Source organism: Drosophila arizonae, chromosome 2, assembly GCF_054131065.1.
Source record: "Drosophila arizonae isolate 15081-1271.41 chromosome 2, UAZ_ARI_1.0, whole genome shotgun sequence".
In the NCBI taxonomy this organism is placed as follows: domain Eukaryota; kingdom Metazoa; phylum Arthropoda; class Insecta; order Diptera; family Drosophilidae; genus Drosophila; species Drosophila arizonae.
Window position 1 is genome coordinate 32514933 of NC_142922.1, and position 23232 is coordinate 32538164.

General features: G+C 35.5%; 5 protein-coding genes across 9 annotated transcripts; 1 reads left to right on the forward strand and 4 right to left on the reverse strand.

Moving 5' to 3' along the window:
* Positions 1-259: 259 nt before the first annotated feature.
* Positions 260-10341, reverse strand: LOC108621263 (protein anoxia up-regulated). Of its 4 annotated transcripts, none has more exons than XM_018018475.2 (7): positions 10108-10341; positions 6105-6131; positions 4830-5300; positions 4597-4709; positions 3977-4107; positions 1435-1639; positions 260-1364 (listed from the first exon to the last, which is right to left on the reverse strand). In XM_018018475.2, the coding sequence occupies exons 1-7, from the start codon at positions 10180-10182 to the stop codon at positions 557-559; spliced, it is 1830 nt and encodes a 609-aa protein (XP_017873964.1). In that variant the 5' UTR covers positions 10183-10341; the 3' UTR covers positions 260-556. The 4 variants fall into 4 exon arrangements, with proteins under 4 accessions (XP_017873964.1, XP_017873960.1, XP_017873963.1 ...); XM_018018471.2 differs by lacking the exons at positions 260-1364; positions 1435-1639 and adding exons at positions 3144-3250; positions 3638-3805 and having other exon boundaries at positions 10108-10331; XM_018018474.2 differs by lacking the exons at positions 260-1364; positions 1435-1639; positions 3977-4107; ... (1 more) ...; positions 4830-5300; positions 6105-6131 and adding an exon at positions 6325-6998 and having other exon boundaries at positions 10108-10319.
* A 1196-nt stretch (positions 10342-11537) lies between these two features.
* LOC108621258 (uncharacterized) lies at positions 11538-13944 on the reverse strand. Of its 2 annotated transcripts, none has more exons than XM_018018460.2 (4): positions 13785-13944; positions 13181-13410; positions 11907-13125; positions 11538-11847 (listed from the first exon to the last, which is right to left on the reverse strand). In XM_018018460.2, the coding sequence occupies exons 1-4, from the start codon at positions 13826-13828 to the stop codon at positions 11790-11792; spliced, it is 1551 nt and encodes a 516-aa protein (XP_017873949.1). In that variant the 5' UTR covers positions 13829-13944; the 3' UTR covers positions 11538-11789. The 2 variants fall into 2 exon arrangements, with proteins under 2 accessions (XP_017873949.1, XP_017873948.1); XM_018018459.2 differs by having other exon boundaries at positions 13181-13413.
* Positions 13945-14749: 805 nt separating this feature from the next.
* On the forward strand, positions 14750-18103 carry Desi (DM4/DM12 domain-containing protein Desiccate). The gene is made up of 5 exons (XM_089476622.1): positions 14750-15411; positions 15792-15927; positions 16053-16206; positions 16276-16465; positions 17777-18103. The coding sequence occupies exons 1-5, from the start codon at positions 15317-15319 to the stop codon at positions 17982-17984; spliced, it is 783 nt and encodes a 260-aa protein (XP_089332748.1). The 5' UTR covers positions 14750-15316; the 3' UTR covers positions 17985-18103.
* Positions 18071-21091, reverse strand: LOC108621265 (uncharacterized). The gene is made up of 4 exons (XM_089476621.1): positions 20645-21091; positions 20218-20373; positions 19983-20149; positions 18071-19918 (listed from the first exon to the last, which is right to left on the reverse strand). The coding sequence occupies exons 1-4, from the start codon at positions 20776-20778 to the stop codon at positions 19344-19346; spliced, it is 1032 nt and encodes a 343-aa protein (XP_089332747.1). The 5' UTR covers positions 20779-21091; the 3' UTR covers positions 18071-19343.
* A 152-nt stretch (positions 21092-21243) lies between these two features.
* mRpL37 (mitochondrial ribosomal protein L37) lies at positions 21244-23205 on the reverse strand. The gene is made up of 4 exons (XM_018018470.2): positions 22929-23205; positions 22522-22869; positions 21789-22069; positions 21244-21727 (listed from the first exon to the last, which is right to left on the reverse strand). Exons 1-4 carry the CDS (start codon positions 23102-23104, stop codon positions 21303-21305), a joined length of 1230 nt encoding a protein of 409 aa, XP_017873959.1. The 5' UTR covers positions 23105-23205; the 3' UTR covers positions 21244-21302.
* Positions 23206-23232: the final 27 nt, after the last annotated feature.

Here is a 23232-nt window from a genome sequence, read left to right on the forward strand (position 1 = left end):
TCACTTTGAGGATTAAAATTATTCTTCCAAATTGGTAAATTGGACTGACGAACATAGCTTTGACTTTTGGTATTCGATTGCAAATAATATGTATTCTTAATACTAAATACATTACCTTCGAAATTTTTAAATCTGTATGTAAATATACATGTAAATAAATAAGATATCAATCAGACCAGAAGACTGTTGTTGTTCAGAAACGGTCGGTAAAAAAATAAAGATTTCGTCTTCGTAAGTTAGTGATGTCTAAACTCGGCCATTTTATGAAGTGAACTTTATTTAATAATAACTATAAAACTGCATATATACAGTCATGTATATAGTTATAACAGATGGGATAGATATTATATATAGGATTCTAAAATGATTTTTTAAATTTTATTCAATAGGGGACGTTTAATTTTATAAACATTGTATGTACCTAACAGCATTAGTACTTGCTAAAAGCAGTTTTGTTTTGGGCTTAGTTTCGGTTTAGTCGAAAATGAGAATTTTAATTGATTTCGAGGGTTGAATAGGGAGTATGTTCGCAATTAATGGCTATTGTTAGAAGAGATTATTCTTCTTCTTCGTATTCAGCATCTTCCACGTAAGCTTCGCCGGCAGCGTTCTCCAATACGAAAGCAGTTTCTCCACTCTTTGAATTCAATTCAATAATTGGCTCGTGTTCAGTTTCGGCGACAGGAGTCTCGGGCTCATCAACGATGGGCTCATCGGCGACGGACTCATCAACAGCTCTGTCTTCCTTTTGAATGGATTGAAGCTCTTGGGCAACGAGCTCAGCCTCCTGGCGTGCGATTTCGGCCAGTTCGGCTGCTTGGCGTGCCAACTCGCCCTCACGCTCTTCCTCGGCCTGTTTTTCAATTTCTTCCAGGCGGCTCAGCTCTTGCTCCCGCACACGCTTTTCTTCCTCTAGCCGAGCTTCCTCAGCGAGACGGTCTTCTTCAGCTTTACGAGCAGCTTCTTCGGCTTCTCTTTGGGCAGCTTCTTCGGCTTCTTTTCGGGCAGCTTCTTCGGCTAGGTGCTTCTCCTCTTCAAGCTTACGTGCTGCAGCCTCTTCGGCAGCTTTGGCTTCTTCAGCTGCTTTCTGAGCAGCTATTTCCGCCAATCGAGCCTCTTCAGCAAGACGGGCCTCTTCAGCCAATCGTTCTTCCTCAGCTTTACGTGCAGCCGCTTCCTCGGCCAGTTTTGCTTCCTCTGCTGCCGCCCTTTGGGCTGCTTCCTCGGCTAGACGAGCTTCCTCAGCAAGACGGGCTTCATGAATTAATCGTTGCTCTTCGGCCAATTTTTCAGCAGCCCGCTGTTTTTTGGCTTCTTCTTCTTCTAAGGCCTTTTTCGCAGCAGCCTCACGTTCTTTTTTCGTCCTAAGGGGTTATAATCAATCATCAATTATTAGAACCATCTTTGACTATTATTAAAGTATGCTTCGATTACTTCTCTTCAAGACGCTTTGCTTCATCAGCAGCCCGTTGAGCTCGTTTTTTCTCCACTTCAAGCTTATCCACAGCCTCTTCGTTTACAGTCAGCAGACGCTCCTGGCGTAGACGTTGCTTCTCCTTCGATTCCAGATCAATAGCATCTTCCAGGGGTCTGGGAGCAGAAAATTTTCTTGATGGGCGATTCGGATCCAAATCGGGATCTGAAAGCCAAATCTGGTTATAACATATGTCAGACATGCTATTTTGAGTAGAACCCAACTACTTCAACCCAATAAAAATGAGAAATATTAATTGTGTTAGTCACGCATTTATATATAAATATAAATCTATATATAAACATTTATATTTGTTCATGAAATTTAAAATATTCAATATTCAATATTCAAATGTACTTACTCATTGTAATTGCTGGGATAGTGGCCTATACTTCAAATAGTGGAGATTTTCAGATAAAAAGACTCCAGTAATAGAGTAATTGTTTTTTACTTGATTTGAATGTACAAAAGAAATATTTGTGTATATGCCAGTAGTTAGAGCTGAGATTATTGCGTATGTTAGCTAAATATAAAACGAACAATGTATGTATGTACAAAAGACCCGCAATGATAACTCGTGCATAGACTGTAAGTGCAAATGTTATGCTATGATCTCTCTGATCCTTAGTCAGGCAGAGAGTGTACTGTTGTTTTCCTAAATAATAATACCTATGATTTATATGTAACTATCATTCATATGCCTTAAAAGCTTGCCTTAAAGGTAAATTCGATTAAGGCCAAGTCAATTTCATGCCTGTCTCAAAATCTAAAATATATATATTATTATCAATTGTATAAATACCGAATACGTATATGTGTAGGTATATTTGAAGGAAGAACTTTAACTATGGAATGGTTGATAAAACTTATCTTCAACGCTCTTCAAATTGTCTCTATATGAAATCTCAATTGTAAAAAATGAAAACGGTAATATTGCTTTTGTAGCAACGTGGGCTGCTACAAGGGTGATTCAATCGATCCAATTATTGAGAATGTAGGTCAAGGTCATCAACGTCCTCACGAGATTTGTTAGTCAGTTATTGGCCATTGGCCATATGATATACACATGTATATACAAGTATCTATAGAGAGCAAAGGAGGATATATAAATGAGACTGAAACCATCTTCAAATAGTATTTAGTGTCCATCGCTTATCGCTTGTCAAACCATTTATATTTTAATATTTCAATTTACATTTTTATGTCTGTGTTACATAAATATGTGTATATGTGTATATACATATAACAGTATCATTGAGCATATGGCATTCAATATAAAATACACTGCACAATTCCAATATAGACGCTCATATACATTGAGATAGACCTGATACATAAATTAAGTAAATGTTGAGTGTATTTTCTAAATGCCTTCAATCAGTAAGAGAAACACAGAGGTCATTGCTTAGATTTGAAATATACATATGTTACACGAATATAATATGCAATGGGCTATTTCAAAGTGTAACAATATAATTTAAATTGTGGTTAGGTTTTTCGAAATATTAGTATAGATTTTGATTCATCAGAGCTTCATAATGAATCTTTCAATGAAGAAGTTTGTATTAGTTTCCACGTTAGTCTGGATTCAAAGCATGTGATTCTGCTGATATCGCGAGTTTATATTTTTGATATCGGCTTTATATACTAACAGGCAAACATAAGTTGGTTTTTCATTTTTTTTTTTTTTATTTATTTAAAGTATAATAATGTGTATGTCCATATTTTATAAAGTCAGGCATGTTATCTTTTAGGCCTCAACTTCAACAGCTTCAACTGGAAAGAATCAATCAATCATAAAACATATTAGGTTAGTCAAGTACACGGAACAGAACTAGTCAGGATGCGAGAAACATATGCATTAGTTACAAATTATTCGAATTGCGTTCGCTCCTATATATAAACAAGGAAATGGCAAATTTTTATATATATTTTGAGAATTATGCAAACTTTAAATGAATACAAATTAATTTTTTCTTATTATTTGGAAGAGAAATGAATACTCGAGATGCATTTAAGAGATCGCTACTTTAGTTGGAAGTTCCAAATAAAAATGATTTAGTTAGATGATCATGAGTGGAGGAATCACTAGTTCATTGTCGCTTTATACAGATGCCACTCACAAGCCAGTAGTACATAAAATCCGTTTAAAACGGAACTTACCTTCCTGACGAGCAATATTGCTTTCTTTCTCGTTCTTCCAAGTCGGGTGTCTAAGGTACCAGGACAAAAGGTTAATATCGTTTCGAACTTTGTCCGAATCGTACATAGGTCTTCTAATATTATAAGCCTTATCGCCACATATCCTTACAGAGGCTAGATGACTTTGACCTTATTATTTAATATTTAGAGAACGGCATTTAATAACGATTTTAAAAACAATGCAGGTTGCAACTAAATTGCTATTACACTATATTTAATACCACAATAGTAATCCAAGTGTATTAGAGGCAACATTTAAATTTTATTTATTTACACAAACAGTTCCATTCAATTACTCACCAACATATTTTACTGCTGGCTTTGGATAGTGCGATATATTGCGAACTTCCTTAGCAACATGACGCACGGGATTCGTAACTCGAGCAACATAGGCGTCTAAGGCCAATTGAGAAGTCGGCTCGTAAGAATACCTAAAAATGTTAATTATCTTTGGTAATTTCACTTATAAATTCCATTATCTGATTCACTCCTTCTATATCTTTCTAAATAAAACTATCAGAGTTGCCAATTTGAGGAATGTTCAACCATATAAAATAAGCTAAATATTTCAAAAAAGCTTTGATCAAAAATTAATTATTAAAGCACTGCAACGAGTACATACATAGATAGAAGTAAAAAAGTTGCAAATAATATGGTATATTTTGTAATAATGTAAGCTATTAAAAACTCTTTACTCTAAACAGAATATGCATCATGTTTGAGATTTCTAAAGCTTCAATAGTAACTAAATGCAATGTTTATAAATGGTAAAATTCTGCCAGAATTCAAATATACAAATATAGTTATTACTCTGGCTAATATTTAATGAAACATCTTATGCATAATCTAATTCATTTTTATCAATTTTCAAAACGTCGCTCACATATAAAATAACAACCAACTGAACAAGGCGAACTTACCCAGTCACTGGAAACGGAGTACAGCTTCGTGCACGGCGAACGACGGGAGTGTGCAAGTCCCGCATCAATGATTGCGCGCGATTACGTATCCTTCCCGTTTCCTCCGAAAAGGTCTATATTTAAATGATTATGAATTCAAAAAACTTTTCAGGTAACTGCCATCTTAAGCTTTTGTGCTAAGTTCAATTGAGTAAAAGAAGCGAACACTTTGATATTAACCTCCCAAAACTTACGGTGAAAGGTTCGGTATTGAGATAATTAGTTAAGGCCCGTGCGCCATATCCAGGAGGAAGTCTCTTCAGATAGGAAGGTGTTGAACGTATCGGAGATGTGGTGATCCTTATCGGGGATCCCGATCGAGCATAAACACGTGTAACAGTTGTTGGGGTGTAATGGTACGATGGCGTGTATGTTGTATACGATGTCGGGATATAGGCAGAAGAGTAGTATGTTGATGGCAAATAGGTCGGACTATAGTATGTCGATGGCGTGGTATAGGTGTAGGAAGACGTTCTCTCCGGGGATGTAACTACACGTGTTGTAGTACGCACAACACGTACAGGCGACGGAGAGTGTACAATGCGCGAATAAACTCGGGTGGGAGAGGTAACAACCCGAACAGGCGATGTAATAACGCGTGTTCCACTGATGACACGTCTTGGGATGGAATAACTCGAGTAGATTGGATAGCTCGATTTGTATACCTAGTATATTTAGCAATTTCATCAGTTAGTAGAATATTAAATAATCAAATAACATCGACTGTGCAAGAGGATATATGAGAGCGAAGTAGAGAGAGTGATAATAGTACAAGAAAAGATCAAATAACAAGAAACATAAATAATAGAAAGTAGCAGTGGTAAAAACAAACAATAATGCGTAAAGAGAAACTAGATGTAGGTATTTCTAAAAGATTACACGGGTGCACGGGTTTCTCCTAGTGCACCTCCCACTGGAGTCACTAGACTCCATGTTTGACTGTTGGTGATGATACGTTTAACTATTACAGATCCTTACTATATTAAATCGTGGAATTCGTAGATCGCGGAGTGATAAAATACAGATGCTTTATTCCTATTAATGGTTCAAACTGCTTTCATCCTATCTCTATGATACATTAGGATATAAAATATAGCATAAATTATTATTTCAATCGATACTCAAGAATATAAATAAAAAATAAATCTATCGATACTGTTGCGAGCCCCATACAAATACAAATGCATCCTATACATTTAATTTTAAGTATTAAATTAACTAACGTAGCTAATGCCAGATATTTCTTTAAATTTCATATTCCTTTTATGTGGAACACAAAATGGTAACAGGCTGCAGTTTATATGTATTTATGATGTGTTATACTAACCACTTATGAATCCTGGTGACGATGAAGTGATTGAAGTATGAGCAGAGTGATAGTAAAATTTAATTGAAATAATTGAAAAACATTAAAGATGTGGATGACAAGCAACTCATGAGCAATGAAACCAATGATTGGAAGTACTTACACGCGTCACACTCTGAACAGACGGATACTGAAAAAGAATTGTACAACATTGAGAATAGTTTAGTGTTCATTTTGTGTGAGAGCCCACTCCCTGAGATCTGAACTCCACATTATATAATATTGGCAAACTATGAATTTATGTTCCAAAGAGTGTCTAATCGATGGCATCATCCTTTCTTGTTCATATGAATATCGTATTTGAAATAACATAATGCAGTAGATTTGTACATATGCAAAAAAGTTTATTTTATGTTTGTTTTGGGTGAACGCGATTTCATTTTATTGTATCACAAATACTTTGAAACTATAAATGATTTAGGTGATGGGTAAATACATCATAGACGGGTTGTCTGTCTATCTCATTAACAATCAAAGAAACTATTAGTTATGTTAGTCAACTCGAATATTTTACACAATTCCGGTATATAATATAAACATATCATGTACATACGTATGTATCTGGTTAGGTATTACAACTTGCATTACAAATAACAAAACAATTTTAGCGGAACGATTAGTGTAATAAGTTGTAGCCACATAAACCATTTATGCTATTGATTTCGTAAAATCATCACTTTTAGACATGGTACGAAAAGTGACGGTATTTGGTGCCGCCAGGCAAGTTTCCAGTCGTGGTCGACGAGTAGCTGTAGCCACCGGGTCCAGCGCCAGTTGTGCTGGTCCGCTCGGTGCTATAATTGTAGGCACCGCCGGGACCGCTACGCGATGTTCTCTCGACAGTGGAGGAGTACGTGGAACGCTCAGGCCTGGCGTACGGGTTGCTTGAGTCATAACTGCTTTTCTCAACACTCGACTTTGAGGTGTACGAGTAGTCCGAGGAGGCGCGGCTGCGATGCGAGCCAGGCCTGTCCGTGCACAGGTCTAAGCGTGGAGTCTACAAATTCCGATTTATGCATTTAGGTGAGAATTGTAAATTGTGAAAAATTGGCAATCAGCATAAAACAGTTATGCAACTATAAGCTAACTTGCTGTTCCATAACGACTATTCTCTTAAGTGAAGGGCATTCTTAATGAAGGCTGGCCCGCCAAAAATCAACGTTTGATAATGAAATAAAATAGACTTCCGAAAAAGGAAGTCAATTCAGATTTGATCAAATTAAGGCATGTGTAAATATTTAGCGGACCAGCCTCAAGAAAAAAAAAAAAAACATGAATGTATGAAAAAATGACAGTTACTTGAATACCATTATAATTTCTTTCATATATAGATAGTCAATCTAGTCCTAGTCTCTATCAAAGGAAATTGAAACAGGTTCGTATCTTATCATACTTTGATTCTATTGATTTTAACACAATAATAACAAAAATAGAAACTCGAGTGGCATGTATTATGAAAGATGTATTATTGGCAATATTAGATACAAAACGAACAGAGTGTCAGATCTTTTGTTTGGTTGTATGTGAACTGTAGTATATATATATTTGAATTTACATTTGAAGGTATGTATACATGGTCATGTGCGTGGTGTATCCTAATTGTAATAGTAGAGACTGTTTAGTCAATTCGTGCAATTCGATTTCGGTTTGATCAGTTTTCGCTGAAGAGTTTTCTTTCGCTATCGGTTAATTAGTAAGAGTACTTTGTGACCATTGCACCCGACTTTTCATTGCGATAGGTCTCTCGGCGCACCGGCAGACCTTCGGAAACAGCTCGATGCAGGCGCGGAAGTTGACTATCGAGGGAATCGCGAGAGGTGCGAGCTGCTGTGTTGCCACCGGCTTCCACAGTGTCGATGTGCTGGCGCACCATGCTCAGGATACGCGAGCGATTCTTATCGCGCGTCGGCACATACGGCTCAATGGGCTGATAGACAATCTTATAGTTAGGTTTTATAGCGGCCCTGTTTATTGGATCGAGTATTGATCGCTTGCGCTGCTCATAGTCCGACCGACGCATTCCAAAAGCAGTCACCGGATCAGAGATGAGTGAAGGCCGTGGCACGAAAGGAACTTTCTCCCAGTCAATTGGTGGTCTGTTTGTTTTCTGCAATGCCCAGAATGTCACACAGGTGGGTTTAAATTTCGAAAGCCAAGTTTACGTTATTAGCATATGCAGTGCAGAATTGTTGTGCGACGTGCTTGCGCGGCTGGGACACCACATTCATCGGCGACACTCGCAATCCATGTTCCATGCAAGCATTTATCCATTAACTCGACATGCAGGTGTACGTACACATGTAAACATGTACACATGTGCATGTGTACATGAGTCATGTGGGAGTGAAGGTATAGAGATATATCAATGCTCAGCTTATGTACAGGCATAGGTGGTCCATGGATGGTTAAAAAATTAATTGTAGTACCAGTTCTATGATCTATTTACATTGGGTTTATTTGCATTTGAGGAACTCACAAAATGTTCTTCCCACAAAACTTAATTTGCAGGGTGTCTGATAATGGAATATATACATGAAATTGATGTTAATATGTTTTATTTTTGTTAACAATCGTAAGGTGTTCATTTTAATAACAAATATTTTGTACAAAAATACACATTATATTTATAAGTGGATAATTAGTTCAGTTATGTTTGTATTTGCAGTGTTTCGTCTTAGCTAGATTAAATTTTTTTTAATTCATATTTTTCTCTCTGTTTATCTGGTTTTCTTAACGCCTACTACAGTCTGTCTGCCCATTTTGCCGTCATTGATTTAAATGTATTTTGGAAATCAAAAAATATATTTTTAGATCAGCCCGAAACTGAAATGCGCAAACAGCTTATATTACACACATGTTTGTGTAGATACAATGTGTGTACTTTCCTATGTACATAAAGAAAGATGTGTCTATGTGTCTGCCTCCATATGTAAGATGCATAAACATTTGAAGGATAAACGAAATACGAATAGAAAACAAACAAGAAAAACATCAACTGTTGAGTTGTGAAATATATCGCCGTATACACAGGCGCAAAGAGAATATTTTTTAATTTTCAAAAACTTAGCAGCTGCGAATTAAGTCAGTAATCCACTTTCAAATATGTGTATATACAATAATTGTCGGTCACGATGTACATACAGAATTATGTGAATTTAAACATGGGTGTATATACACACAGAGCTAAATTTGGAATTTGAGAGCAGAAGAGCTTTTTTATTTGCACGATCGCCAATGATGTTGGCTGAGTCTATGACAAATCACAAAATTTTTAGATATTATAACGATAGAGAAAATAGACACAACCTTGAAATATACTCAATAAATTCGATCCAAGGTGATGTAAAAATAAGGGCATTTGCGTTATTTAATTTTTTTGTTTGTTTTTCAAATATGTTCTTTCATATATTTTACCGTTTAACAATTTGATTATATTCAGTGAAAGGTTTGTTAGTTGTCTATGTCTATGTTATACAAAAAATTATCGAAAGTCTTCGGATAGTGTAGCTTATTAAGGGTTTATATGGCCACAGCTGCATAAATGTAATTGGTGTAAACTGATTAATTTTATATAGTATTTTTTATTTCGAAAATCCATAGGAAGACACATATAGTCTGTACGTATATATGATATACGAATATAAATGAATATTTATTTACTTATATAAGCTTCAGGCATGCACTCTTCTCTTATACACACTTTGACTTTTTAATCCTGATACGATATTCATATGTGAGACATGTATTAAGACTAGATTATAAGTTACTTTTGTGCTCAAACGTGTTTCAATTTCTTTACTAGCTGCACTTTTTTAATGAAATTGCGGAACTCAGCAAGTGGGAGGTAAGCCTTAATAATTCGAAGTACTTTGAGGAGGAGTTTGATTGAGAGGTTGTAATGAAACTCATTTCATAAAATGTTCAATTTATCTGTTTCATTGCCAGGGGTATTTTAATAACTCATTCTTTTGCACAAGTCCCGATAAATAAATATATTTGTCCGCACAGATGCATTTCACAGATTTTATGAATTGAGAACCTCACTACAAACTTTCTCCCAGACTACGAGATATCCTATTCGCGTGACTAGCATATTTGAAACTTACCGTTACAGCATACGACGTTGTCACCGGTCTGGAGCTGTAAGTTCTACGGGTTGTAAATCCACTTTCGTAAACCATTTTGAATATGTATTTTTCAAATAAAATGTAAAAATCAGAAAGAATCACTTATTCGTTTTAATTTCGATTCAAGTTCTCGTCTTTTCGTGTTCTTAACTTGATGCCCGTTCGAGTTGTTCTGCTAGAGAACTAGATGGAATGGTTTCTTATAATTTTTCTATTACAAATATGTATCTGAATAGCTCTCGCTCTTTCTTGCTCTCTTTCGTTGGCTTTTATACATTTATTTTTGGAATAACAAAAATTTCAATCTCTCATGTCACTGAAGAGCGTACAATTTTTTTTAGCATATGTAAAGCTCTAATATTTTTCGTTTTGCACACGCACACATATTTATAAGATCGTACATAAGTATACAAACACCTAAATGTTTAAGGTGTATATACATGTATACATACTAAGTATAAACGTGAGTAAGAATATTCTACATACGATTGGAAATGAAATGTGGAAAAATTGGAATACAGTATTAAGTATGACGGTATGTAAATCAGGTGAATAAACACATGCATTTCTTATAATTAATTTCATATGAGAATAACCTTGGGATGATTACTCGCGCCATTAATTTATAACCGCAAATATATATATATATTTCAAATTGAATATACATTTTTTAAAGTATAATTTCATTATTGAAGACGTGGTAACATCTAGTCGAGTACATTTGTTTACATAGTAGGTGTATTCACACACACCGAATGACATAGAAATACATTCAATCAAGGCTCTCAGATGTATAATAGAATTCATACTCCATTTGTATGTATGTTATTTATATTTTAATATTTATATCCAAAATCAAACAGATTTATAAATAAATAGCAAGGACAATATATTAATGACATTAACCTTAATCAGATTCCATAAATAAATTAAGAATTTAGCCTTACACATTTTTAATACTTTTGTTTTGCTTTGTTTGAGATGTCATTATGAGACATTCGGGCTATTACTAGCCTTTTCACGGCCAAAGTAATTTAATATATACGTTCACAGACTAAAATAAATACTCACCAGATAAAATATCAATATTATGTTACTACAACTAATAGAATTAATTAATAAACGAAAACGACTATATCTTCCACAGTTTTAGAAATAGGATTTATTATTGTTTGTTATATGAAAAATCTGGAAAGATAAACTTCGTATTCAGATTTTCTAGAAACTTGACTAGGTCTAGATATTTTTAAATCACTTTCTATACAGCAGTCTATACAGAAGCTGCGGGCTATATATTCTTATATGGCGTTGAAAGAAGTGTGGAGCTTACAAATATCCTTTTTCGCATAGACACAAGCATGCAGCGGAAAATATGAAGTTTTGAATGCTTAAATAATTCAGAAGTTGCATAGGGAAACACACGGATGGGTCAGTACCAACCCAATAGTTGATACTTTAGTTTATTTTATGATGCTGAATATTTGTGCTGAGTCAAAACACTTATGGATAATACCCTCAAAAAATAATAAAAAGTCCAAAAATCCTTAAAGCTAACAAAATTATTAGGAATTGATTAAAGGTTTTTTTCAGCTATGTACGTAGAACACGTCTTCGGCTCTTAGGCACCAATCCCTATCCAATATTCCTCAATACATAATAGGTTAGCACGGCATGCATGGTGAACACGAATCGCAACAAGCATTCCGATTGCATGTGAAACTGAAAGAGGTTTTAGATAGGTGAATATGTACGGATAAAAGAATATTGTGAGACAATACCATCTTGAGAGGTCACGCTTTTCCAAATGTACACGAAGGAAATCACAGGCTCGAACTTCATCATAGCGACTTTGTCTATGAGAATAGTCTGGCTTACCAAATCTTCCGCCCTTGTGCGTGAATTTCGATCCCATGTTACCTTTTCGGAGTCTCAATCTGCTGCCATTCCTAGACAATTTGGATTTATCCCCCGATCTCCTTGATCCTCGACCACGTTCATTTCCATCTCTGCTCTCTCTTTTATCAGCTTGAGATGGTCGCCCAGTTTCATACTTTCCCTTTTTACCTTTTTCAGATTTTGAACTAATGTCCTGTTCGTCTGCTGACGTTCCTTTTCCTTTCTTCATTGTACTATCTCTTGAACTATCTTTACCTTTCTTCTCTTTATTTGTAATACCATCCGCTGTTATTGAACTTTTCGTATCTCCTTTAGTCTTGCCTCCTTTTCCAGATTCGTTAAGTTTATCGTCTTTTCCACTACTACCTTGTTGATGTTTTGATGTTTTTGAAGGATCGCTGTCATCGGCATCTTTTCCGCCACCTTTACCATCACCCCCTTTGCCATCCTTTGCAGATTTCTTTGAAGGATCGCTGCCATCGGCATCTTTTCCACCGCCTTTACCATCAGCTCCTTTGCCATCCTTCTTAGATTTCTTCGAAGGATCGCTATCATCGGCATCTTTTCCACCACTCTTACCATTAGTTCCTTTGCCATCCTTCTTGGATTTATTTGAGGGATCGCTGTCGTCGACATTTTTTCCGCCACCTTTACCATCAGCTCCTTTGCTTGCCCTTTTTGATTTATTTGAAGTATCTTTTTCATCGGCATCTTTTCCACCACCTTTACCATCCTTTTTCGATTTCTTTGAAGGATCACTGTCATCGGCGTCTTTTCCGCCACCTTTACCATCACCTCCTTTGCCATCCTTTTTCGACTTTTTTGCAGAGTCACTGTCATCAGCATCTCCTCTTTTACCTTTTGAATCTTTATCCCCCCTTGACATTGCAGCCAAGTTCACTTTTCCTTCCCCTTTTGGATCTCCGTTCTTGGATGCATTTTGAGATCCGAATTCATCACCCTTGCCGCCCTTCTTATTAGATGGATTCCTACCTTGTGCCTTCAAATCAAAGCTTCCTCTTCCTCTTCCTCTTCCTGATTGTGAATCCCTGCCGTAGCCCCCTTCACCGTCACCATACTGGTTTTTAGAATAAGGATCGTCTGCAAAAATTTGAAATTTATTAAAAGCTCGCTAGTTACTTATTTCATGACATACATTTTTGACTGTCAGAGCATCGACCATTGATGCTGTTACCTCCATTAAATACGCTATACTTTTCACGGCACTGCTGTCGGTTATAACTTTTTATTATCTTATGGCAAATCCGTTTTAGTAGTGAATAGGTATGATCATTCAATAGGGATTGTCTACAGCACGGATAGCAACAGCATTGACTGCATTTGTTGTAATTATCGTTGCAAAAAATTTTGGTTGTACTAGACGAACTGCTTTAAAGTAGAATATTAATGATAAAGAAAAAACAAACAAATTAAAGGATTGTAATAAATATGCACACTCTCGTTTTTTATAAAATGGTATACTGCAGACTAAATATGCACAGTTTTATGAAATTATGGAGATGATAATGGTAAAAGCTGATTGGGCAAATAACACCTATAAGTTTGAAATCTACAACTTTTGCAGTTACCGGGATCCACGCGTTGATACAAGATGACGATGTAGATATTAGATCGGCACCACTAGAAATAATATAATGTTGTCGTACTTTCATAGCTATCTTTGCAAAACCACGAAGAATTTCACACATTTATCTAATGATTTTAGTCAATAGCATCTATATAATACATATGATACATACCTAGATGGTGGTAGACAACAAATGCGCTCTAAGTCAAAACCCATTTTATTATATACATTTTAAATTGGAATTTAGTGTAAAAAACTAATTTTCAAAATTTGATCTACTAAATTATTGTGAAATGTGACGTAAAACGCGTTGACGATTAAAAAATTTGATGAATTTATATTAGGGCAATAAAGAAAAGCGAATTTTTCGAACAGTTTGTCGTTCTAAAATAGATCGCACGACATATAAGCAAAATCTGATTTGAAATGGTAATATTAGGGAACCTTTCATTAAGGAATTGTGAATGCGCAAATTAGTTTCTTAAAATATTTGTATATTTCGATTTTAATAATTAATCAAAATGTTTCCGTCGATCGCATTTATACTAGAACTTCATCTTGCACATATTATAGAGATAGATAGAGAAGCTTATTGCTGAAGCAATTTGAAATTTTTGAAATTATTTATTATAAAATAATAAGCATTAAGGAGAAGCCAATGAAAAGCAACGATGATGCCATGGCATTAATGTGATCATGTTAAATGATGGCATTAACAAAGCTAGGCAAGTTTTCGAGGACAGAGAGGTACTGGACTGGGTACTTTGATGAAAATGAAAACAGTCATATAAGTACTTAATAGGAAGTCGCGTAGCGCAAGAGTCAGTGACTCAATACCAGAAATTTCTTGGTCTACTGCACCCAAAGATTGTGCGAGTTACAAGTGCAAAAGCTTCCACATATTGCAACTAAAGCCAAAGACATACCCAAAGCCATACCTAACTATCTTGTAATTTAGTGTCGCTAAAAATTGTATTGTCGCATACATACAAACCAAATATACATATACATATGTATATATTTATGTGTAACTTCTTTGCGTTAGGCTGTTGTAATGATTTTGAAAACAAAATTGAGTATGGCTTGCTTACAAAGTTAGCAGTAAGTGTATTCATATGAGTAGGTGTAACTTTTGTACTCTCTATTTCTCTTCTTTTTTTATTTTTATAAGTTTGGTATATATCAAAATATCCCTCACCGACTCGGCACAACTATATATGTACGTATTGTACCTAGAATACTATTGTTCATCGGGATTTTTTGTTAGTAGCTCCGCCAACTTGGAAATTTGAAAGCAAATGATTATCGCAATTGAAGAGTAAATCTTAGTCGGTCCTCCCTGAATCGAGCACTCTCACTTGGATGTAATAACTTGTCGTTGTGCTACGCTGGCTTCCTCTTTAACTTGGTGCCTTTTAAGCGCGTCAACCAGCTACACTCATACACGCATATGCATAGGCATGCTTAACACATGCACAAACCGTGTAATAGTAAGCACCTGTCTGAAGTTTTATAAATTGGACAAATTGCGGGACTCGTTAAGTAACGCATGAAACATAGTTAGTTTGGTTTCTCTGTGCACATCTAAATATATAAATAACGCGTGGATATATTAAAAGTTATTAGTTTGAATATTCAAGTCGCAGAGTTGTGTTCAAACTTAAACGCCAAGTCATCAAATAAGGACTCTTTAAAGGAATTCAAATGGATACCAAATACCAAGCTCCACTGAAGCTTACTTGCATATTGCTCGTACTAAGCCTTGCTGAAGCGATCCCTAAGCTGGATAATAAACCAAAGTAAGCTTTTAATAGGAGTGAAAACATTTACAGCTAATAAACGTTAGCTCAAAGATATTCAATTAATAGTGGCGGAATTTAATTTTTATTTATCTGCACCTATGAAAATTAAAACCCAAGGAATTAAAAAAGTGCTTGTTGACTGTTTTATAAAATCTCCTTTCTGATGAAATGAAGCTTACTTCTAGTCATCGATAACTTATAATAAAATTGAGCCGCAAAATATCAACTAAATGCATTTGGTCCTCAAATGGAATAAATGTCTTCAGTGTTTACAGATAGAAAAGCTTTGAACTACAACGCCAATAACATATTATCCTCCTATGGGAAATGTGCATCTCTTGAAATGTAATCTAATTGTCAGTGTTTTTTGTCTCCAGACCTTACTCCGACAATGCGCAATGGAGTCGAGCATACCCAAATGAAAATAGAACTCAGCTAAAAGAACCGGAGACTGCATCAACAAAAGACAGGCTAGAGCGCCTAGGCTACACCACTGGATATGGAAGCTTAAATGTATGTCTATCATGTCTCTCTCATTCTTACTTTCACACACTTTATTGTATAATTTTATGGACTAGAAACCTTAAGACTTTACTTATACTTAACATTTATATATTATATTATTATTTAAAACATAGGGATATCCAAGTAGCTCTGGACTTTCAGCATATAATCCAATTAAACTGGATCTTGGCGGAGTCGTGCTGGGAACACTTGTTGGCATCGGTGCAATAATTCTCATACCTAAAATACTATCCGCCTTTCACGGAGGCTACGGCGGCTATGGACGTAGTAAGTGAAAAATATTTATTTTAAGCATTCTACTCATCTAGAATATTCGCATTCTTCATATTCATGTAGGCGAGGACGACAATGACTTAGCGTCTCTCAGCAGTATGATAAACAAAATTGACAATGTGCTTGGTCAAAACAATATCGACTCAACTAGTTGCATGCAACGTGCTGTCTGTGGCTATATTCGGTCGACAGAGAATAATATAAAGTCCGGAGTCTCCGATCAGATGGATGAATTCATTCACATGCTGTCCGGGTAAGCTAAAGAATGTTATACATAAGTATTTGTTTATTAGTTTGCGTACAGAAAGAGTGAAACATATATCTAAATATAAATTGTTTATAATACGACCATAGTACGATTCAAACGGATTGATGTTAGAGCTATTTTTAGCCTTACAGAAGGTAACATATTTTTGTTTAGTAAATATGTTACATATTTAATGATAAGATTTTCTACATTTCATATTTTTATACCCTGAACCCATTGAAAATGGGAAATCAGGGTATAATGGTTTTGTTGAAATGTATGTAACAGGCAGAAGGAGGCGTGGCAGACCCCACAAAGTATATATATTCTTGATCAGGGTGACGAGCTGAGTTGATTTGGCCCAGTCCGTCTGTCTGTCTGTCCGTCTGTCCGTCTGTCCGTATGTTCGAACGCGTCGATTTCCGAAGATATAAGAGCTAGAGACTTCAAATTTTTTGTAAAATGTTCGTAATTACAGCGCGGATATCGAGTTTATCATTAAAAATCGATAACTCATCCCGATCTTTTTTTATCGATAAAAAACCTTATCGAAAACCAGTTATAAAATTATATCTTCTACACCTTTATTGCTAGAGTCTCCAAATTTTTAATGTATGCTTATATGCAATTTATACAATTTCGGTTTTTGTTAAAATTTACTCCCCACCTCTAAATTCACCCCCTTACCCTCACTTTTGTAAAACGCGTATTTCAAATACTAGAGACTTGTGCTTTGGCAATTACATGCATATTCATGTTATAATCATAATCTGAAAGTTTCATGAAGATCGTACGTCCACAAAAAAGTTATTAAACATTTTAAGTTCTCATAGTAAGCGCACACTGCAGCCCATGCGTGTTTATGCGTGGGTGCTTGTGTGTGTATGTGTTTGTGTATGTGTGTGTATGTGTTTGTGTATGTGTATGTGTGTGTGTATGTGAGTGTGTGTATGCTTTTGTGTCTGTATGCGTGCGTGTGTATGTATGCCTGTGTGTGCGTACGTGCGTGTGTGTGTGCGTGTTTCTTGTGTAAGCTGAAAGACGCGAAAAATTATTGAAATATCTATTGCTCCAAGGGTTCAGGGGATCTCGTAGTCGAGCAGTCTCGACTAGAGCTTTCTTACTTGTTCTTGTTGTAAATATGAAAACTACTAATATTTATGAAAATATGTAGATAAATTTATATATATCATTTATGTAAGAGAGTGACAAATTTGAAATTGGGGAGCTTCTGTTTACTTGTCGAATCGAATCGAATACTATCTACAAGAATATCCGATAGCAATTATCAATATATTATCAATATTTTATTTGAAGGAATTCTCTTGTGGACTACCTATTGGACGGTACTGCAATAAAGGAAGCGTTGGAGCACGGAAAGGAAACAAACGATAGGAGCTGCGAAGAGCTTTACGTCTCGTGTCCATTAAATAGTAAATCGGCCACCAACATTCTAATGAAACTCTTACCCAAGAAACAAAAACCTACAAAATTAAAGTCTGCAGGAAATGGGGACGAATCTTAAATGCAAAAGTTCATAAATATATTATAAGGAAGTTATTACAAATATTCAATGGACTTTAAAAAGAAAGCTTCATATGTTACAAAATATTCTCTTAATAAAATAAAGTATTTTATTTCTTATATATTTTCCTTATATTTTAAGTGCATACAATCCGAATCCTAAAATAATGTAAAGCAGACATTCGCATCCCTTAAGCCGTCTGGCTTGCGACCCAACTTAAATTTCCTAAAGGTTACAAGAAACTAATCTGTAAATATTTTATAAAACATCAACAAACAAGTAAGAACGTTGCTGTCGGGCGTTACCGACTGCGGAATACTCATTCAAATCCCATCAACAATTTAGTAGTTAAGTTTCGCTCTAATACTGTATGAAATACGTAGACACCCCATTTTTGGTCAGTTCTTAGAACGTGATAACAGTACCCTAACTGCAAAGCTTGAATGTGAAAATTACAGGGTATTTTTCGATATGCCACGCCCCTCTTTAGGCGTAAAAATTATTTTTGGGTTATCGATAGAGGAGGTTACTGGTAACTTAACTATCTAAATATATCCGACAAAATTTTTTGGTCTTGGGTAATCAGTCCGAGTATATATACAAAATTTGAGGTCTCTGGCATCAATAGTGTCTAAAATATAGCAGAGTTTAAAAAATCACTATATCTTCAGGTCCGATTTGCCACGCCCCTAATGGGCGTAGACTTATAATTAAGACTTTATAGAATCATAACAAAAGCTGACGTGCAAAATTTCAGCGCTCTAGCTGTAAAACTCTTGAAGAAACAGTTTTATCCAATTTGCCGCGGAGATATATCCGCCATAGCTTGTGATCTTGGGTGGTCGGCGCGGATCTACATACCAAATTTCAGCTTTCTAGCTCTTCAACAAACATGATTTCTGGTATATCGGAAAATGCATTTTCCGATTTGCCACGCCCCTAGTTTTAACACTTTATAAATCGGAAATATACACGAGTATGTGTTCCAAATTTCAAGTCTCTAGCTTCAATAGCGCCGCAATAGATTGCGTTCATACGGACAGACAGACAGACGGACGGACAGCAAAACGAACATTGCACAAAACCAATATATTAATTCACTTTTGTGAATGAGTATAATAATTCATTTTCGTGAATGAGTATAAAAATGAATTCGAAGAAAAATATATTCTAACATATATGAAACAACAAGTGCATCAAACAAATTTGTCACTTTACATTTAGCGAATCTATAGAAATAGTAAAGTAACTGATTCTAATTGTAACCGGCTTTCCAAAAGACCGTATTTGAGTGTAGTGTTTCTAATTTGTTTACTCAGAGAGACTAATTCTCCTTTTATTTAAGTATAAATTGTTGCTTTATTTTGAGTTGAGAAGTAATTGTAGCTGCACTTCTTGTTTCTGAATTATGGGCAACCAATAATCAGAAGGGAATTGGAATTCACTTGGATGAAACTTTCTTATCTCATCCAAAGTTTTATGCACCCGCTGATGTTGAATATTTATATTATTTTGTATTACTTTTTGCAGCCCATCCAGTAAATTATTTGATTCTCGAATGAGATCATCAATGGACTGAAGAAGAAAATACCAATCGACCTTCTGCCTGCCGACCATGCTGTTGCCTCTTAAATAAAATGGAATTGGTACGAAACTGCGCCATGGCTTAAGAGGCTCAATAGTATACGGAATAAAATGCTGCGTGACATCCATTTCAAGAGCGTCGTCATCAAAATGCCACGAGGCTAAGGTAGAGTCGCGCAGCATATGGTTAATTTGATGCGGTTGTTTACGATGAGATTCATTACTGTCAAATTCTAATAGACACGGATTACTGACGCTTCTCTGGAATGCTTTTGGCAAAAGCGTTTGTGTTGAGACATTTGCTTTCCTAATGCAGTCGGTCATCTGGGACACAGAATATGTTAGTACATCTGCAACACAAAAAAACCTTTCAATGCTACGTAAAGTAAATTGGTAATACACTTTCAAGCTTACATTGCTGATACCCATCCTTTTTAATCGAATATTGGCCATCCGTTAATATACCAATGTCTCTCAGTAAGATCAAATCATCTTGCGCACTTGTTGTGGCTTCCTTCATCAACTTGACGGGAATGAAATCGGTTTGAACGGACACATTTGATTTGCCGGCCCTTAAACGCCTACATGTCCAGTTTGCACAAAATCGAAATCAAGTTTAAAAGGTAATAGAAGTGTCTTTCATGCAAACCTGGACGCATCGAGTAATTTAGCACGAAGTAATGCATTCTTATCCGGTTTTGGAAGAGTTGATACGCTAACGGCACGCCAAGGAGGTCGCTTGGCTTCATTTTCTTTTTCTTTCTCTGAGGCAAGATCTTTCATTCGTTTCCAGCTAGTTTTCGCTCTAAATGAATGGAATAGAAGCAATCCTTGTAATATGTTATTAAAAGACAAATACAAATAAAAGTAGACAAAGCTCACTGGCTCGTTTATAGAGACTATTATTCTTTTACAGATACCTTTTCTTGCTCCTTAATCTTTTAAGATAATAGTTCAGAATTACTTTAACACTTTAACAAATCTCTTCCGCTTTTAATATTTTTTAATAATAAGATGTCTTCTTAGATCAATGTAGTTGAAACCTTGCTATGCCGTGGCTTACATTCACAGCTCACCTGATTAGAGCAGCACTTCGATTGACTGGTGGCAAAACCGATTGATGGTCCTCTACACTTTGAGTCTCACTATTTGCGGACGATGTTGCACTGTTGTTGATGCTAGTTTGCGCTTGTATCTGTAAGTTTCTCATATTGCAGACTTTTTATTTTTTGCAAAGCCTTTTACAACCCCAAATAAATTGGGTGCTGACCTTATCACCACCAATATCGATGAAAAACAATTTCCCGTTGCCATGGAACCAGCTTTCAAAGTATGCGGATAGTATTGGTAATTTTTATTATACTGTAGGCTAGCATGTGGGAGTACTTGTCGGAAACGCACAACTATCTATGCCAACTTAAAGTGCACTGTTCGTATTATTATCTCAGATGACCTAAAAACCAAAAATACACATATGAATATACTTCATGTCATGCAATTTCATTATACACTGAATTCCAATTTTCAATGTACAGGGAAGAAATAGATTAGTTTACAAAAAAAGATAGGTAAAAGTTGCATACAAACTAACGAACATTTATTTCCGCCAACTAATTATCACTCCCATTTAAATGTAAGCAAAATAAAAATAAAATAAATAGGATTGAAATATATATAACTTGATACAATCTTAGTATAACAAACTTTATTTGATTGAATGAAAAATTGTACTTATTAAGAACTATTATAAAACGCATTTAAAATACGAAAAGGTTCGCTGTTATACCCATCGATGTATGGTCTACCAGTTTTATAAGAACAATCATTAAACATTTCTATACTGCCTCGATGGAACCAATAGTTTTTCGTTGTATTATTCGAGTCTAAATTAAGCGTGTTAAGTTGAAATACTCCAAAATGAAATTCTCGTCCGTCGGTATGAACGCATTGTATAACAATAGGTTTTTGTAGATCCGAGCAGAAAGTGACTCCGTTAATTTGTTTAGCACGAGCAGCAGCTGCCACAAAAGCTTTAAGCATAGAACGTCCATAGAATTGAGTTTTTGATACATCGGATCCGTGTATGTTGCCCACAATTGTTTTATCAAAGAAAGACACAATTGTATGGGGATGTGAGCAGCTTATTTCAGATCGAATAGCTATGTTTAAAAAAGAATATTGTTACATAATCATTCATTGAAATACATCAAATTCACTTACGATAGAAGTTGTTTTCCGTATAAATATGCCGCTTCGGGATTGAAACTACACATTTCATAGGATATAAATCGGGCAATTCCCCGTTGAATTTCCCCTTGACAGCGTCCAATGCGCGAGAAGAGCTTATTAATTTATCTCCGCTAAGTATAAAGCTTAGCAAATCATTATCTTTGGATATTAATGTTTGAAATGTTACATTATCCATTAGCTTTCGTCGAACAGTTACAGATCTTCCAGCTAATTTCTCGATTTCAAACAAAAGCTTGTTTATAATGAGGCGACTGCAGAAGAAAGAATTCATATTATATCAAACTACTAAAAGATTTAAAAATCGGTCTTCAATTTTGAGACTTTTCACACAGAACTTATAGCTCATAAGCTTCGGCATCGCAGATAATCGTTTTAAGAACTAAGTGGAAAAATAAAAAATTTCCTATGGTATACAGTACAGTTGTAGGTGAATTCCGACAGGCTTACATATAATACATATAGATACTTGTTTAAGTACTGCAAATTGGTTTTTGATTATGCGTTTTTAATCGAAAACCCATATAAAATGGCAAGGAAAAGTGTGCTTTGGTTATGAAGAAACAAGTGAAGAGCTAAGGTGCTTGTATGTATGTAATATATGAAGTCTTAACACGGGTGAAATAACTGAAAGTACGGTTTCTTCCTTGCTTACATATTGAGAAAATACATAAATTTAAATATTTCACAAATGTGTGGTACGTACTTTCGTCTTTCGTGAGAGATCCCGTAGAGGCGAGGTAGGTTATATGCCGGTCTGTCAATCAGTTTTACCTTTGGCAATTTTACTTGCTGCGCATCCAGCAAATGGGATGAGAAAATTGCATTTTGAACATTACGATCCACGACCTTGGAATACTGGCCATTTGAAATAGCGTCCTCTATTTGTTGTGGGAAGCTATTTATCTCTATGGTATTTGTAAGAACCTGCGCTTGTGGCAATCCTCCAAGTAGAACGTTGTTATCCTTAAACATATGACACGCAGTTGTATGCCAATTTGGATGAGTTTCGTCCTCTACGATTGGCTTCGGTACTGTTTCAACAATATCAACCCTACGCGCATATACGTTTTTTAATAATAGGTATCAATTCCATGAATCAATTCTACTTACAGCCGGAACTCTTTTTTATCATTCAACAGTTCGTCAGGCGTTTTAACTTGAATTCCCATCTTTAAAAGCTCAGCAGCAGCACCTGTTTCCCTGGGCACGCGTCTGCCTTGCACCTGCCAGTGCTTTTTGAAATGCCATCCAATATGCTGTGCATATAGCTTATTTGTAAGCCTCATTTTTCTTTTAGGTTTTTCAATTTAAACAAGCACAGACCTCACGATGCCAGGTTATGAAATTTTCCCAGCTGATTCTTCATTAGGTTTGCTATATATATATATCGAAGTACATTCGATATTTTTTTAAC

What these genes read in the sequence shown, in the direction of transcription:
- Desi (XM_089476622.1), top strand. Translation starts at nt 15,317, where the DNA reads ATGGATACCAAATACCAAGCTCCACTGAAGCTTACTTGCATATTGCTC. An exon ending in CTGGATATGGAAGCTTAAAT is followed by an intron (nt 15,928 to 16,052) that starts GTATGTCTATCA and finishes TTTAAAACATAG; the next exon opens with GGATATCCAAGTAGCTCTGG. An exon ending in TTCATTCACATGCTGTCCGG is followed by an intron (nt 16,466 to 17,776) that starts GTAAGCTAAAGA and finishes TTTTATTTGAAG; the next exon opens with GAATTCTCTTGTGGACTACC.
- LOC108621265 (XM_089476621.1), bottom strand. Translation starts at nt 20,778, where the DNA reads ATGAGAAACTTACAGATACAAGCGCAAACTAGCATCAACAACAGTGCA. An exon ending in CGAAGTGCTGCTCTAATCAG is followed by an intron (nt 20,374 to 20,644) that starts GTGAGCTGTGAA and finishes CCATTCATTTAG; the next exon opens with AGCGAAAACTAGCTGGAAAC. An exon ending in AAAGGATGGGTATCAGCAAT is followed by an intron (nt 19,919 to 19,982) that starts GTAAGCTTGAAA and finishes TTTGTGTTGCAG; the next exon opens with ATGTACTAACATATTCTGTG.
- LOC108621263 (XM_018018475.2), bottom strand. Translation starts at nt 10,182, where the DNA reads ATGGTTTACGAAAGTGGATTTACAACCCGTAGAACTTACAGCTCCAGA. An exon ending in CTGTTCAGAGTGTGACGCGT is followed by an intron (nt 5,301 to 6,104) that starts GTAAGTACTTCC and finishes TAAATATACTAG; the next exon opens with GTATACAAATCGAGCTATCC. An exon ending in ACTCCGTTTCCAGTGACTGG is followed by an intron (nt 4,108 to 4,596) that starts GTAAGTTCGCCT and finishes TAACATTTTTAG; the next exon opens with GTATTCTTACGAGCCGACTT.
- mRpL37 (XM_018018470.2), bottom strand. Translation starts at nt 23,104, where the DNA reads ATGAGGCTTACAAATAAGCTATATGCACAGCATATTGGATGGCATTTC. An exon ending in GATAAAAAAGAGTTCCGGCT is followed by an intron (nt 22,870 to 22,928) that starts GTAAGTAGAATT and finishes ATATGCGCGTAG; the next exon opens with GGTTGATATTGTTGAAACAG. An exon ending in ATCTCTCACGAAAGACGAAA is followed by an intron (nt 22,070 to 22,521) that starts GTACGTACCACA and finishes TTTCTTCTGCAG; the next exon opens with TCGCCTCATTATAAACAAGC.
- LOC108621258 (XM_018018459.2), bottom strand. Translation starts at nt 13,828, where the DNA reads ATGGGTTTTGACTTAGAGCGCATTTGTTGTCTACCACCATCTAG. An exon ending in TGTTGTCTACCACCATCTAG is followed by an intron (nt 13,414 to 13,784) that starts GTATGTATCATA and finishes TCTACTTTAAAG; the next exon opens with CAGTTCGTCTAGTACAACCA. An exon ending in AAGCGTGACCTCTCAAGATG is followed by an intron (nt 11,848 to 11,906) that starts GTATTGTCTCAC and finishes AACCTCTTTCAG; the next exon opens with TTTCACATGCAATCGGAATG.